This window comes from Emys orbicularis, chromosome 1 (assembly GCF_028017835.1).
Source record: "Emys orbicularis isolate rEmyOrb1 chromosome 1, rEmyOrb1.hap1, whole genome shotgun sequence".
NCBI classification, from domain to species: Eukaryota; Metazoa; Chordata; order Testudines; family Emydidae; genus Emys; species Emys orbicularis.
In genome coordinates, this window is record NC_088683.1 from 104,283,410 (window position 1) to 104,298,916 (window position 15,507).

General features: G+C 42.7%; 1 protein-coding gene across 2 annotated transcripts in view; it reads right to left on the minus strand.

Moving 5' to 3' along the window:
- Window positions 1–647: 647 nt before the first annotated feature.
- CHST11 (carbohydrate sulfotransferase 11) overlaps window positions 648–15,507 on the minus strand; it is a 243,736-nt gene continuing 228,876 nt past the window's right edge. For both annotated transcript variants that reach the window (XM_065423357.1, XM_065423356.1), the window contains exon 3: window positions 648–1,502. In XM_065423357.1, the coding sequence (XP_065279429.1) occupies window positions 648–1,502 (855 nt within the window). The remainder of the gene's footprint in view (window positions 1,503–15,507) is intronic.

Here is a 15,507-nt window from a genome sequence, read left to right on the forward strand (position 1 = left end):
GGGACACAAACGATATTGGTGATATTACCCCGTCCAGATAAGAAAAATGTATGCTTGAATGTATCCCTTGAAGAAAGCAATTTCTTTTAGTCCTGGATTTTAAATATTTTTGTAACAAAATGTTTCATATTTTTCTTTCTTGTATGAGAAGATAACTTTCTAATTTTGCTTTAAGTGCAGAATCACCTTGGAAGAAATTATTTCTACTAGGGTTTCCAAAACATATGGCTAGTAACAATATACAAATAAATTCAGCTGAGGAAAGCACAAAACCAGATTCCCTTTGTCCAAATATTATCGTATTTCTGCTGCTAAAGTGAAACCTACCAAGAGACCATGTTTTAAATAAGTATAAATAACATTAATTAGAATTTGTTGAATGCAAAGATAAATGAAATTCACCAGAACACAATTAACGTTTATAAACAATGTAGCAGTAATATTCATTTCTAAAGCGAGATCATCACCATCCTGTTACCCCGCAAAGAGAACTGTCCTTTCTTACAGATGATTTAAATAATTTTGACTGTGCTGCTCGCAGCATCATTCAAAAAGAAAATATTAATTTACAAAATAACAATTCTCCATATTTATTATGACAAATAAAAATCTTAAATAAAACAGGCTTTCTTTCTTCCTTCTCCCCCTCATTCCAGTTTCAGGTAGCTTGGCACTGAGTAATTGAACATTAAAAAATCAAGTTTGTAGACTTCGTACAGTTGTGTTTGGTGTTCCGAGCTGATGTTCTGGAAGAACTCTGTGGTCATTTCATCAGTAGTTCTCGTAGACTTTGCATAGGTGGGGAACTTCAGGTAGCTGCCTACTCCTGCAAGTTGAAGGATGTAATTGGAATCATCTTCAAGTGTTTCATACTTTCCTATGAGGTCATAATGGATATGGCAGGGGTGGCAGAGGGAGTAGACAGTTTGCCAGTGCTCATTGAAAGGTTCTTCTCTTTGGGTATTTGGGTCAATGAGATATGCCACAAACTCCTCGAATTTCACATCATCACCTTTACGCAGAGCCTCCTGGGTGGCATTTTTCCTTTGGCGCCTCACAATTTTGGTACCGTATCTCTTGTGAAAGGAGGTGTTGTACTTCTGGGTGAACTTGTTCCTGTAGGCTGACACCAGTCTCTCAAAAGGCTCACGGACAAACAGGAACTTCATGTAGCTTTTTAAGCGGTGGTTGATCTCTGGAATGCTGTACTGGTTGAGGGTCTTCAGGTTTGAGGATATATGGGCTTCATTGGCTGGTATTTCCATGGGGTCACTGTATTTGCCCCTTCCTGTCAAGACCATCATGACTCTCTTCCAGTTTGTACAGGCCACCTTGGGTACATAACAATAGATCATTTCATGATCTTCATCCACCACCAAATGTTTGAGATCGTTGGGTGTCAGCACACGGCGTTTCCTGCTAGACATGCTGTTGGTTCGACATGTATCTGTGACTTGGTCTCTCCTAATCTGATGAAGGATTGCTGTGTTAGACAACTCCAACTGGAAAGAAAACATAGATACAAATAATTCAGTACACATGGGAAATTCTTGCTGCCTTTTTACTTACTAGGTTAATCCCCACTGCTCCATTTGTAGAAAAACAGACCATTGCAAGCACTGTATTTGAAAGACTTAATTCTTTGGCTGAATGCAGTAATTCCAAAGTTACAGGATAACCTTTTGCCTCTAAACTTCTTGATTCAAGCTGGTACAAATGTGGTCATTAATATTTTACTGCTTTTCCCCTTCGGCACAAGGGCAAGGGACTGTGCAATCCTATGTATCTTGGCAGCAAATTTATTTGCCATGTAATTTTCCTGAAATGTCGTCATTGCTTTCTTAGATATAGAAAAAGAATCTCTTTTGACCACTGTAGTCAAACTCATTCTAGAGAAGTACAGAACCCAGCTTGACCTTTACTGCTGAGACATGGCAGGAGAACACCACTGTCAGACAGTTTGCCAAAACGAAAACAGCGTGTGCTCTTGTTGCAGATGTCTTTCACGCTACAGAATTAATAATCTCAGCTCATTTCTTGGTTATGACCTTGTCATGTGAAATAAAACCCAGGGAGATTTCTGCTTTTCCAAGGAGAGCAGTCACTGAAGTGATATCTCGAGGAGCAGGAAGAGAATTCTATCTATAACTTCCCATCTATTGATTTGTGTTTAGTAGAGAGTGGTGAAGAGTCTGCAGCCTTTTTACACACTAGTACTGCAAACATGTTACCCTTTTTTATTTTGTTACGTTTCTTAACTTTTTTAACTGTTGTGGGCTGTTGATGGGGCTAGCTGCTATTGTCAATTAACTTACGTCAGGCACATAGAATGTGCCTTTCTGGCATATTTAGAAGGAATATCTATCTGAAGATTTCATAGAGCGTTACATATCTTAATTAACTTAGCCTCCCCATACCCACCCTCCCTCCTATGTACTGTAGTTAAGTGTTAATATCCCTATTTTACAGATGGGAGAAATAAGAGACACTTGGGTTAAGCACTGAAATCTCAGCCAGCTCCCAGGTGCCTAACTCCATTGGCAGTCGGCACCTAATTCCCGTAGGTGCTTTAGAAAATCCCGCCTAGTGACATTAATGCTTTAGGGTATGTCTACATGGCAGTCAGAAGGTGTAACTGCAGCAGGCATAGACATAACCAAGCTAACTTGAATAATAGCAGTAGTAAAGCCATGGCAGAACAAGTGGCTACACAGGCTAGCCCCACCCGCCCAGAACACTGGGCACAGGTTTGAGTGGCCACTGTCTGTGCTGCAGCAATCTGGGTATGTCTATGCATGCTGGAATCACAGCTCCCAATTGCAGTGTAGACAAACTCTTAGATCCAAACTAGCACTGGTTTAGTTAAACTATGTCCATTTAACTAAATTGATTAACTGGTGCAAATCCCTTTAGGTTGGTTTAGGAGTGGGGGCTTTTTTTGTTTTGCTTTTTTGCAGTTTAGCTTAAATCTGTTCCTAGTCAACTTTATTATAGGTTAAACTAGGCTTGCTTTATCTGATCACCCTTACTGGTTAAAAATCACACCTTTAAAAACCTCCAAGAGCACAACTGCCGAAGCAAAAAAAACCAAACGCCCAGATTGCCGCCCCAAGCACGTGCTTGGTTTGCTGGTGCCTAGAGCCGGTCCTGGATGCTCTGCATAGTACAACAGTGTTGTCAATTTTTGCAACTTTACTACAAGTTTTTACAAACTTTGGTATTAATATTGACACCCCAGTTCCTGGAGTTATACATGAGTCTCAGCTTTCATTAAAAACCTATCTCGCCTTCATGGTTGGGGAGAAAAGGTTGAAAATGTGACCCAAGTGCAACCTAAAGGTTAAAAAAAATCAGAAGGCCAATAACTTGATTTTTTGGCTGAATCATGAGCATATTTTTAATCTCATGATTTTTGAACATTTGGGGTGGTGATACTGTTGTAGACGAGGCCTAGCTGGTGAAACTCTCCCCAATGCAGAAGGCCAGCACAAAGGCCCCATTTAGGCTTCAGTGGTGCATAAGCTAAGTGGTGAATGGGCCTTATGCTCACTCTCTGCACAGGGGAGAATTTCACTCACTCTGAATTTCTGCAAGAGTGCACAGGAATGCTGTGCCACAATCGGGACTGGAGCTCTGATTTGGTATGTCTCAAACTTTTGCCTTTAAGGCCCAGTTCAGCAAAGCATTCACATATTTGCATAAGTCCCATTTAAGCCAGTTAGACTCCTAAATAGAAGAACTATTTAAAAGTCCAACTAAATCTCCTGTTTTTGAAAAACTTGACCCACACTGTCAATGTCAATGTCCCTGGCTAAGCATGTGCTTAAGTCCATTCCTGTTCAGCAAAGCCCTTAAGCATCCGGGCCTAACTTTGGCACAAGTATATTTAGCCTCTGCAAATGTAAATACATAATGAGAGGGAAATTTTATTTTTAAATGCAACAGGGAGATGGATTAATGCATGACTGGCCTGCAGAAAATTACTGCTTATTGCTAGAAAGACCGTCCTAGCTACTGCAGGACAAGGTAACTTTCTCAGAGTTGATCACGTCATTCGGGTGACCCCACACTGCAATTCCACTTGCTAGGTAGGACATTATTACATTTACACAGTGAATTTCACCCTGAAGGATCTCAAAGCACCACTGAAATGCTGTCACCATTGCAACGTGCGTGGTGGCAACAAGCTCATCATGCTGCATAATGGTGGGGAAAGGAGGGGAAAACTTCGTCAAGGACGCTGAGGCAACCTTCTTGGGCAGTCCAAGTCTTTCAAAAATAGGCGGCTATGGACGGACTTCTAAATCCCTATTCAGGCACCTAAGTGGCCTGTTTTTCCCCCAAGTGCTGAGCCGTTGAGATTAGTGGGACCTGCTGGGTGCTCACTGCTTTTGAAAAGCAGGCCACTCATTTAGTTGACTAAATTGGGATTTAGGAGTCTAACCTTCTACTTCTTCAAGTCTTGGCCCTGATTAATATGTCAGTGTTTGAACATTTAAGTGCAGCTGGTGACCCACTTACAGAGTACTATGAAATCTGTAGTGTCTACGGAGAGGAGACAAGCTGGCTTTGTAATTCATTTAAAATATAGAATATTAATGATCAAGCAAACAACTATTTAAATATGTCTATTGTTTATTACAGAAAAATAACCCAGCTTTGCAAAAAGTTACAGAACTAGGCAGGAGACTGTTGTTCTAATCCTAGCCCTCCTAACCCACTGTGTGACTTGGGCAAGTCACTTCACTTCTCTGCACCTGTTTCCTCTCCTACCCTTTGTATTATCTGTTTAGATTTTCAGATGTCAGCCAGAGACCATCCCTGGCCCCTGCCCTATGTGTCTGGACAGTGCCTAGCACAATAGGTCTCTGGTCTTCATTGTGGCCACCAGGGATTACTGTAATACAAATAAAATGAAAACCAGCCATTCTACCTTCTTTGGCTCTTTCCCAGAGTTTTAATCCATACACAAAGGCCTAACACAAGCAGTGTAGACAATCTGGATCATCTCCTGTGTGTGGCATTCCTCTGAATGTTGGCCAGGCACATTTAAAGTGCAGTTTGATGTTACAGTCCTGGAGATGGGAAGCCAACTGTAGAATGTGCTTCCTATGGACGTTGACTAGCAGGGAATTTGTAAGTAGGATGTCTAAATGCTGTTGTCCAGGATCACACTGCTGTTTAAAGAAAATGTCTTTTCTGAGGGTAGAGGGGAAAGAAATAAGAAATTCAACAGTTGAAATTCACAAAGCTACAGGAGCAACATTATCCATTAAATTAACTGGATTTTCACAAGAGATTAATTTTGCCCATGGTACTGAACAAAATACTGCTCTTCATACAGGTAGAAAACCCCCTGTTTTAGTTAATGGCAATATTGACCTCTGTTGACAGCAGTAGGAGCAGGATAGGGTCCAGTCCCTTATTTTACTTCCAGATTTAGAACAACTTTTAAAGTTTGCAATATTCTAATATGTGTTTTTTCTTATGGCTCTGTTTTTGGACTACATAGAGGAATTACGGGGAGATGTTCCATGGCCTGTGCTATACAGGAAATCAGTGAAGATGATGTAATGGTCTCTTCTGGCCTTAAAATTTATGAATGAATCTTTGCAGTGATATACTCTGTACTTCCCCTTACATATAATTACTCATAGAGTTTCTCCTCTCCGGGCATATGCACATTACCATTAATAGGAATTTCATATATCCAGGGAAAGGAGAATAATGTCTCATTTTGGATTGCAACTAAATTGGGTTGCACACAATTGAATTCACTCCTTAAAGGGCACATTCCAAATTGGCACATATTGTGCCTTTTGCTCTTTCAATATGAAGAAACTACCTGGGCACAGTTAGGTCCCAATTACCATGTTTACTAAAAAGACACAAACATGTCAGGCCTAGCTACATATATACTGCTGCTCTGGGTCTGGCGGCTTCTAAACCACACATCACAATGAGCACCACTAGAGGGTTCACTATTTAAAAACCCATCTATTTAATCTACACTACAGCACTTGAACTATTCAGCCATCCTCAGAGTGCGGAAGACCATCAACAGCATACAGGAGACCTGGGACTGGGAGCTTCACTCTAGACTTTTGCCTATTGGGTCAGGCTTCTTGAAGAGCGCGCTAACTTCACTGCTGTTGCAAGGTGGTGTAACTGCAGTGAAATCAATAGTTGTGCTACATCCCTTGAGCAGTGAGGCAGGTGCATTGTTCTTGGCATTTATAGGCAGGTTTGCTCCCCACTAGTAAAGCAAATGTTCTTTGGTGGCTGACCCACATATCAAATGAATCTTAGGAAGCAGGTGTCATCTTCTCTACCCAGAGGAAGAGCACACTGCTGGCATTCACCTAGTGATAAGAGGCGATTATAGGTCTCAAACTGAAGCGGAGGGAGACATCAAAGGACTCTCACTGTGCAGCCCAGAGGTTAGTTAAGGTAACGCAGCCAGTGACTGAATTCATAGGGTGACACCAAGCAGTCTTTTGCCAAATTGACCTATATTCCATGTACTGTCTACCCCAGGGCCTAGGGTAATATACAATGCAATTTTAATAAGTGTGCCCTAAGGCTTAATATTTAATATATTTATTTTAAAATAACTCTGAAGTTTCTTGTGCTGTGGCTCAGAACCAGCATTTAATTCTATATCTGTGCAGGGACAAAGTCACTTATTGACTTCATTGGCTCAACGTGGAAAAGAGACGCAAATCCGCTGCTGATTCTGGAACTGCATCTACTTAAGGTAGGGATGAATTCGATCCTGCAAGTTTATTTTCTCTAAAGCTGCACAGTTAGTTTCCTTTAAAGACATGCTTGTGGTTCTAAGGTTAGCTACCTCAGTGCAAAGCAAAGGAAAATGTACCCAGAGGCTATTTGAACAATTTACTCTGGGTGCTGAAATAAGTTGAAGATCCCATGGATCGGGTGAGAGGCAAATCAAACAGCTAGTGCATGCTCATGTTCCCCACTGAAGTCGTCATATGCTGGGCTTCAGTAGCAGTTATGCAAATGCAACTGAAAGGATAATGTGGACCTTACTCTTAGGTTTGCATAAATTCACTGCTAGAGTTAATTAATTGCAGCCTTGATTCAGGAAAGTACTTAAGCAAACACTTAAATCCATCCTTGGTTAGGATAGCACTTTAAGCATGTGCTTAAGTCCCACTGAAGTCAAGAGGGTGGAAGGGGGATGGGAAAGGCAGCAGGAGAGGAAGATAAACACATGTTTTAGTTTAAGTGCTTTCCTGACGCAAGGCCTAACTTAGTGAATACGGTTTTTGAAGACATGCTAAAATGCATTAGTTTTACCCTAATGAGACTGACCCTCAGTCGCTATTTCTTTCCTGTTGGCGTTGTAACCTGAGACAGATAAACGACCATGTAAAAACTGAAAAGTTTTCTCACTCTCCTGACTTGGCATCGGGGTGAAGCAGGACAACACACCACAAATAGTTTCTTCAGCTCTCAATCTCAGGTGCAGCAGCAGCAACAAATAATTAGCCAACAGTCTAATACCAGAAATAGCTACTAATAGAGGTGCTGGCCTTATTTAGACCCCAGATGAAGTACAAAGGAAAAAAGACCTGTTTTTTGTTGTTGTTTTTTTTTTAAAAGGGTTCTGCTCACCTGGGGATATTTTTGTGTGTGTAACATAGATGGGTCCTTTAATGTTTTGAGGGTTAACAAATCAGCTGCTTTCCATGCTCTTGACTTCTGCAGAAACTGTCAGGCAGGGTACGTGTGTTAGTTTGTTATCTTTAAGTGACATTAGATGGAATATCTAAAGCATGGCTAAATTCAAAGAAAAGAGAAACTGCCTGTGTTATTGCTAAGTTCATCCAGTGCCTTGCAACGTCTGGGCCTGATCCAGGGAGGGGCTGAGCTTCTCTTGTGAGATGCTGATCATCATCCATTGTTTCACTTCAGGACACTCAGCCCTTTGCTAAATCATGCCCATAGCTAGGCATGTGTCATGGTTTTGTGCTGTTTCTCTGCAGGGGTATATGCTACTGAGACCTGCATTTGCTGTCAAATTGACAGCCATCAACCTTCAACACAGACAACTACAGATTTATTGCCAGTGGATAAACTACAGTAATGAGCTGGGAGGTATTTTCTTCTGGCTACGTAAGCACAGCAGGGTGAGCTAATCTTTGCGGGCCTTTCCCGGCTTTGTGGTCAAGCAGCATGTTCAGAATCTGACCTGCTAATTGAAAACATTTCCTTAAGTAGCGTGTTATACTTCAGGCTTTATGGGTATTTGGCTTGTTCCGGTTCATTTAGATATCTGCACTTAAGGCATTTCCCTAATGCGGGAGTGAGGAAATACCTGTATGTCACTCAAAAAAAATCATCAAGGGCTCAATTCTGTCTGTGAAAGGGACCCAGACAGGTGCACACACGCTGCAGAACGAATATTTTTGTGTACCCAGATTCTCCTGCCCTGCGGCAGCTACTCCTTATGCAGACTGTTGCTACTAGAGCCGTGAATAACCTAAGCGGTGAGCACAAAAGCTGTTAGGAGCAGTAATAATGTGAGCGGGGTGGCTGCCAGGCTGCAGGGAAGCACACCCGGGCATGTGGACCATGTCTTCAGTAACATGGAGTGTCACTCCATTCAGTTCAGGGGGACAGTTGAGATTTGCCATAGCGAGGACTGCAGGATTTGCTTTGAATTACTTTGTGGTAGAAGGTTGTCTCTAGCCCAACCTTGTATGCAAAAAATTTCAGTCTACTCTTTATCACTGTGGTAGCTAGCTTGGGTGCTACTGAACTAATCTGTGTTTCTGATTAAGATAATGTATTTTATCCACTATCATTAGTATAAATCAAAGCTAATCTCCAACAATTTTTGTTAAAGTTGGAGATGTTTTGCACCAGTGAAATAGGCACATACCAAATGATAACACAGTATGACCAGCTGAAAACAGGGTCTTATAACGGATGGGGTCAGGGAGCCTTAACTATAATTGATGCTACCAGTTCCACCTATAATACGTGTAACACTCATGCATAGAATATTTCAGCTGTAGAAAACATCTCCAATATTAACAACAACAACAACAACAAGTTATCAACACACCCAGTAAGAGTGCTATGATGTGGGTTAGTAATTTAATATAGAAGATGTTTAATATTTTCCCAAATGCATACCCTTGCAAATATGCAGAATATTTTCAGTCTTATTTGCAGCTCAGAAACATGAATTTGATTCTTGCAACTTTGTGTTGTAACTGCAAGACAGTCCCTCACACCGATATTATGCAATATTTTAAATTCTTGACTTTAGAAGTTTGTGGGCCCCTAGCCACCACAATAGCTATTTGTCCTCAGAATAGATTTTCCTCAGATACCTCAGCATTGGTTAACCTCCCAGTTTGCCCTTCTCAAAAGAATATCTGTTGTAGTTTAGACTCTACGTTATTTTGTACCTGAAATGTGCACTGTAGGTCACTAATTTAGAACTGTGCCTTGAAATAAACTTGAAATAAGCTGGGGGGTTGATTTTTTTGTTGTTGTTGTTAAAGGTAACCCAATAGATTTGGAGATATTGTCAGAACTCTGCTTTATTTAGTCCCATGGCAAATCTGTAAATGTTAAATGTTAAAATCCATTTTTTGTAGCTAGACTATTAGTACTACTACTATTAGTAGCTCTACTAAAGTCAAGGTTGAATTTGGCTGCAGCCTGAGCCTCTACAACAGGATGGGCAAACTACGGCCCGGGGGCTGCATCCGGCCCTCCAGACGTTTTAATCCATCCCTCGAGCTCCTGCCGGGGAGCAGGGTCAGTGGCTTGCCCAACTCTGCACGGCTCCCGGAAGCAGTGGCATATCCCTCCTCCGGTTCCTACACATAGAGGCAGCCAGGGGGCTCCGCACGCTGCCCCCACCCCAAGCACTTCCACTGCAGCTCCTATTGGCTGGGAATTGCAGTCAACGGGAGCTGCAGGGGTGGTGCCTGCAGACAGGGCAGTGCGCAGAGCTGCCTGGCCGCGCCTCTGCATAGGAGCCGGAGGGGGGACATGCCACTGCTTCTGGGAGTTGTTTGAGGTAAGCGCCGCCCGGAGCCTGCACCCCTGGCCCCCTCCCATGCCCCAACCCCCAGCCCAGAACACCCTCCCACAACCTGAACTCCTCATTTCTGGCCCCACCCCAGAACCCACACCCCAGACAGAGCGCTCACCCCCTCCCACACCCCAACCCCTAATTTTGTGACCATTCATGGCCCGCCATACAATTTCCATATCCAGATGTGGCCTTCAGGCCAAAAAGTTTGCCCACTCCTGCTCTACAACCTGGCAAAGAGTGAGGGTCCCAGATCTCAGGCTGCAGTCTGAACCTGACTGTCTATACCACAATTAAACAGCCCCTAAGACTGCGCCCTGCAAGCCTGAATCAGCTGGCACAGGCCGGGCGCGAGTGTCCAAGTGCAGTGAGACATACCCTGAAAGGTCATGCTGTGCTCTTAAAATGAAAAGAGCCCAACACTGCCCATTTCCCATTAGAAAACGGAGGGGGGTTTACAACACTTAATGTTGGTCATTAACAATACAAACAACTCTAGTACAGCCAATTTAGATAATGTCTGGGAACATGATTCATGACAGGGAACAGAAGAGATTTGGATAAGAGGGAGATTTAACCAAATCTTTGGTTCAACTGACTTGGGCTGCAGTGATTCTTCTTGAACAGCTTAGTAATATTTTACAATCCATAGAGCAGAATACTCTACTGCCCGCACATTTTATGTACTTCATCGCCCAGCAGTCTCATGTTTGAGGGTCTTTTTAAATTGCCAGAATTAGCATCACATGAAATCCACAACAAAACTTCAAAATTAATATTTCCTTCCCCCCCAATTTAATAAAACACATCAGACAATATATAAACCCTGTACATAAAAGGGGGTGGTCTGTGTGATTGTGTACCACGTTTCTGTCTGTCTACAACTCTGTCCCACGGTAATCCTGACATAGAGGTTGGATAGTAGAGGATAATACTAATACTGGTGTAAAAGAGTACGGGCACTATGACAGAAAATGAGCAAATAAACCCACTTAAAAGGTTTCTTAAAATAATGTGGTGTTGCTTTTCCTTTTCATGTACCTTATTGTATAGCAACACTTTCAGTGAGCCGAAGTGAAATAAGTCTCATTAGTGTTACCCAAGATGCAGAACAGTCTCCTCTATTATGTAGAATGAATGACTGGGGGGGGGGGGGGAGAGAGAAATCAATAGGGTTTTTTGGGGTGGGGGAAATTCCTCATAGTGGTAGCTTGCACTTTTCATCTCCAAGGATCTCAAAGTGCTTTTTTTTTTTTTTACAGACACAAACACACACCACTGAAGATGGGGGAGGGGCTTAAGAGGGAAAGTAACATGAGGACAGACACCCCCCCCCCCCCCACTACTGAATTAAATTCAGGGATTCACCTATCAGCAGGATTTAGGTCATACTGCAGGAGATGAAAAATATGGAACCCACTCAAATAAAGCAAAAGGAAATGTAGGTACAATACTTGTCCCCCAGGGTACCAGGGCTAACTCCCAATTTAGAACAAGTGTTACAAATTACAGTAACTCTTCTCCTCACGGGGGAAGCACCATGGTGCCTCTTATGAGCACAGCGGCCAAGGATTCTGTATTACATCTCATTTGGAAGACAACAGCCAGATCCTTAGCTACTGTAAATCCTCGTTGCTAGACCCAGCTGAGGTTCTGGCCTAGCATCTCTAGCAGCACAGGTGCCCATAATACTATGCTGGGTCAGAGGAAAAATGGATTCAGAGCAACACCTTCTGAATCAACACTATTTCCTCCAGCACCATAATTTTCCTAGAAGGACCCCCATGCCCATACTCCCTGCTGCAGCCCATTTAGCTTGCAAGAGTCAATGATGTCACACTCTAAGTTGTAATCAGGCTTTATAAAGGAACTACAGACAGACCCTTTAAATACAACTTGGAAATAAGCATTCTGGCAGTATCCTAGACAGGCAACAACAGAGAACAGTGGAGACAAAGGTCCAGCTAAAATAATCAATTTAAATACAGTATTTTGGGGGGACAGATGGGAAGCCTCAGGAAGGATCATGAACCCAGGATAATTTGAAGAGGAATGTTAGTGCTGAAGCATTTCTTGGGACTTAACATACAGAAGGGAAACTTGGTGTCTCAAGTTGCATGTACTAAAAGCATTCAGTGTTATAAGGTGGCTGGTAGAAAGAAAAAGAATTTAATTGGGCAGATTTCCAATTCCTTGTCTCATAAAACAGTAGCAAAAACAAGGAAACCAAAGGCTGAACCCTCGGTGTAAACTGGTGTCGCTCTGTTGTAGGCGGTGGAGCCTACAACATTTATACCAGCTGGAGATCTGGCTCCAAGATTCTAACAATAATGTGACTTTGATTTGGTCCTTCTATGACAAAAAAGGACAGTATGTTTGATGAATTTGTCCACTTTTGGCTCATTCTTTAAGTACGGTCATAAATCACTGTTCATATTAAAAACTAAACGTTCCTGCCATTTACGAATTTAATTTAAAATGAAAAACCTTCCTGCTGTCTCACCTGCATTGCTAGAGGTCACCACACACTTTCAGTATCTGTTACGACACTGCTAACACAATTGCTGAATTCCATAAAAAGGAAGAGGTTCCCAACGCGGTAAACTGGAAAGAATCAAGGGGAATGCAGTTACATTGCAATCTGCCTAGATTTCATCCAAAGTTATTCCTAGTGGGGGTTTGAGAGTTCCCATCATTTCACTTTTGGGAATATCCCCAGTAGCCACTGTATATTGGCCCTCTCCTTCCTGATGGTATGACTGCCACATTGTTTCAGACATGCTGTGGACAGCTATCACCAATTCATGTGTATGGTACACTGCAGTATGAGCATTATAAGGTGACATCCTGATACAGGAGTCGAATCCAGGACCTTCTGGGTGAGTGAAAACAGACCTTTCAGTTTGATCTTGTAAACCCTCTGTGTGCAGAACTCCCACTGAGGTCTATGGTAATTTGACAGGTGGAGGGCTTGCAGAATTGGGCCTTGAGTCATTAGACACTGATCTACATAAGCCACAAGATTTTGAGCAGCTGACTTAATTTGCCTTGCAGCCTTCCCACTTATCTCTTAAATATCTATGAGTTATTATAAATTAATGTACAAGGCACTGATGAGACACAAAACACATCAGCCGAAGCCCAAAGAACTTATCTAAGATAACTACAGAGAAGAAAGGATGTGCTAGGACACCCAGCAGAGGGAGTAACCTGACGTTTTGTTCTATGTTGTTAGCTCCCTACTGTAGCCTTTATGAAAGAAAAGTGTCTCAAGAGACTTGAATGAGGACAGAGAGGGGGCTAGGGAAAGTGGGTGTGAGTGGGCATTTCATATATAGCAGCACCGAAGGAGATTATGAGACAAATGATGCGTTAAGAGTAGCACTCCTGATCTGGCACAGGGAGTGCGTGGGGGGGACATCATAAGAGATGCAAACTGGATGGAGTTGCATAGGGCTTTAAATGCGAGGACAAGGAGTTTCATTTTGCTGCAGCGGGCAATAGGGAGTCAGTGGAAGGATTGGCTCAGGCATCTCTTACTTTCAAGATGTAATCCAACTGCAATTCCATGTTGGGCCTAATCCAAAGACCATTGACGTAAAGGGAAAGACTCTCCTCCACTTCAGTGGACTTTTGATCAAGCCCATTTTCATTGAAGTGGAACAGCTGGTATTTCGCACACTTCAACAAGAAACTTTCCAGAGATGCACTATAAGGCCACTGAACCGAAGCTTCTATGCCAATGATATTCATTATCAAGCCTACTTCATGAAAATGCACCACTCTAATTCACAGGACAGGCTGAAGGCTTGATAGATGTTCTGATACCATAATGATGGGCATCAGAGAAGAGTCTGAGTACAACAGAAGAGATGAAAAATCTGTAGTTTCCCTAGGTTTGGAGGCCCCTAGGATACAGACTTCCCTCTGACCCCACATGGCTCTGGCCTGGCATCCGATATTAATGGATTTCTCTATAACCCAGTGTGATGTTGCACTCTATATGATTTTATGAAAATATACTAATGTAACTGTAATATGCTTCATGCAAAAAGGTCTCTTGTAAGGTATTACAAAGCTTATAATCTGAGTGTGATCATCCTATTTGTATAAATTTACCACTCTTGTATCTGAAACTGGAAATATGAAATATAACTGAGGGTCTACTGTAATTATGCAAAGTGTGGGCCATTAATGGTGGTTTGGAATCTTGATGGCTCCCATTAACCAGGACAATTGACTGCAGATGGCTCTGTTTTACCTGTAAGTCTTCCTGTATACGTGTGTGCTGGCAAGTGGGTAATGAAGTCTTAGGCCTGGTCCACACTAACCCCCCACTTCGAACTAAGATTCGCAACTTCAGCTACGTGAATAACGTAGCTGAAGTCGAAGTACCTTAGTTCGAACTCACCGCGGGTCCAGACGCGGCAGGCAGGCTCCCCCGTCGACTCCGCGTACTCCTCTCGCGGAGCAGGAGTACCGGCGTCGACGGCGAGCACTTCCGGGATCGATTTATTGCGTCTAGACAAAACGCGATAAATCGATCCCAGAAGATCGATTGCTTACCGCCGGACTCGGAGGTAAGTATAGACGTACCCTTACAGTGACATGTGATCAAGTCACCTGAACTGGAATCCATCTTTAACCTAGTGCTTTTCCATTGAGAAGGGGGGGGGGGGAACGACCCAGAGGGACAAAGGATTCCCGCCTTATACAAAAGATATATAAATGGGTGGAACAGAACAAAGAGGGGAGCCATCACGAGGAATCCCCTAGCTATCACCTGAGCTGGAACAAGGGCTGTACCAGGGGAAAGGACTGTGCCCAGACTAGGAAGGTGTCCAGTCTGTGAAAGAGACTTATTGAAACATCTCTGAGGGTGAGATTTTTACCTGTACTCAGTTGTATTACTGTATTAGGCTTAGATTTGCATGTTTTATTTTATTTCACTTCGTAATTCACTTTGTTCTTTCTGTTACTACTTGAAACCACTTAAATCCTACTTTCTGTATTTAATAAAATCACTTTTTACTTATTATTTAACCCAAAGTATGTATTAATACCTGGGGGGGGGGGGCAAACAGCTGTGCATCTCTCTCTATCAGTGTTATAGAGGGCGAACAATTTATGAGTTTACCCCGTATAAGCTTTATATAGGGTAAAACTGATTAATTTGGGTTTAGACCCCATTGGGAGTTGGGCATCTGAGTGTTAAAGACAAGAACACTTCTGTTAGCTGCTTTCCGTTAAGTCTGCAGCTTTGGGGCAAGTAATTCAGACCCTGGGTCTTTGTTGGAGCAGGCTAGTGGGTCTGGCTCAAACCAGGCAGGGTCCCAAGCTGGCAGGGAAAGCAGGGGCAGAAGTAGTCTTGGCACATCAGTTGGCAGTTCCCAAGGGGGTTTCTGTGATCCAACCCGTCACACCCA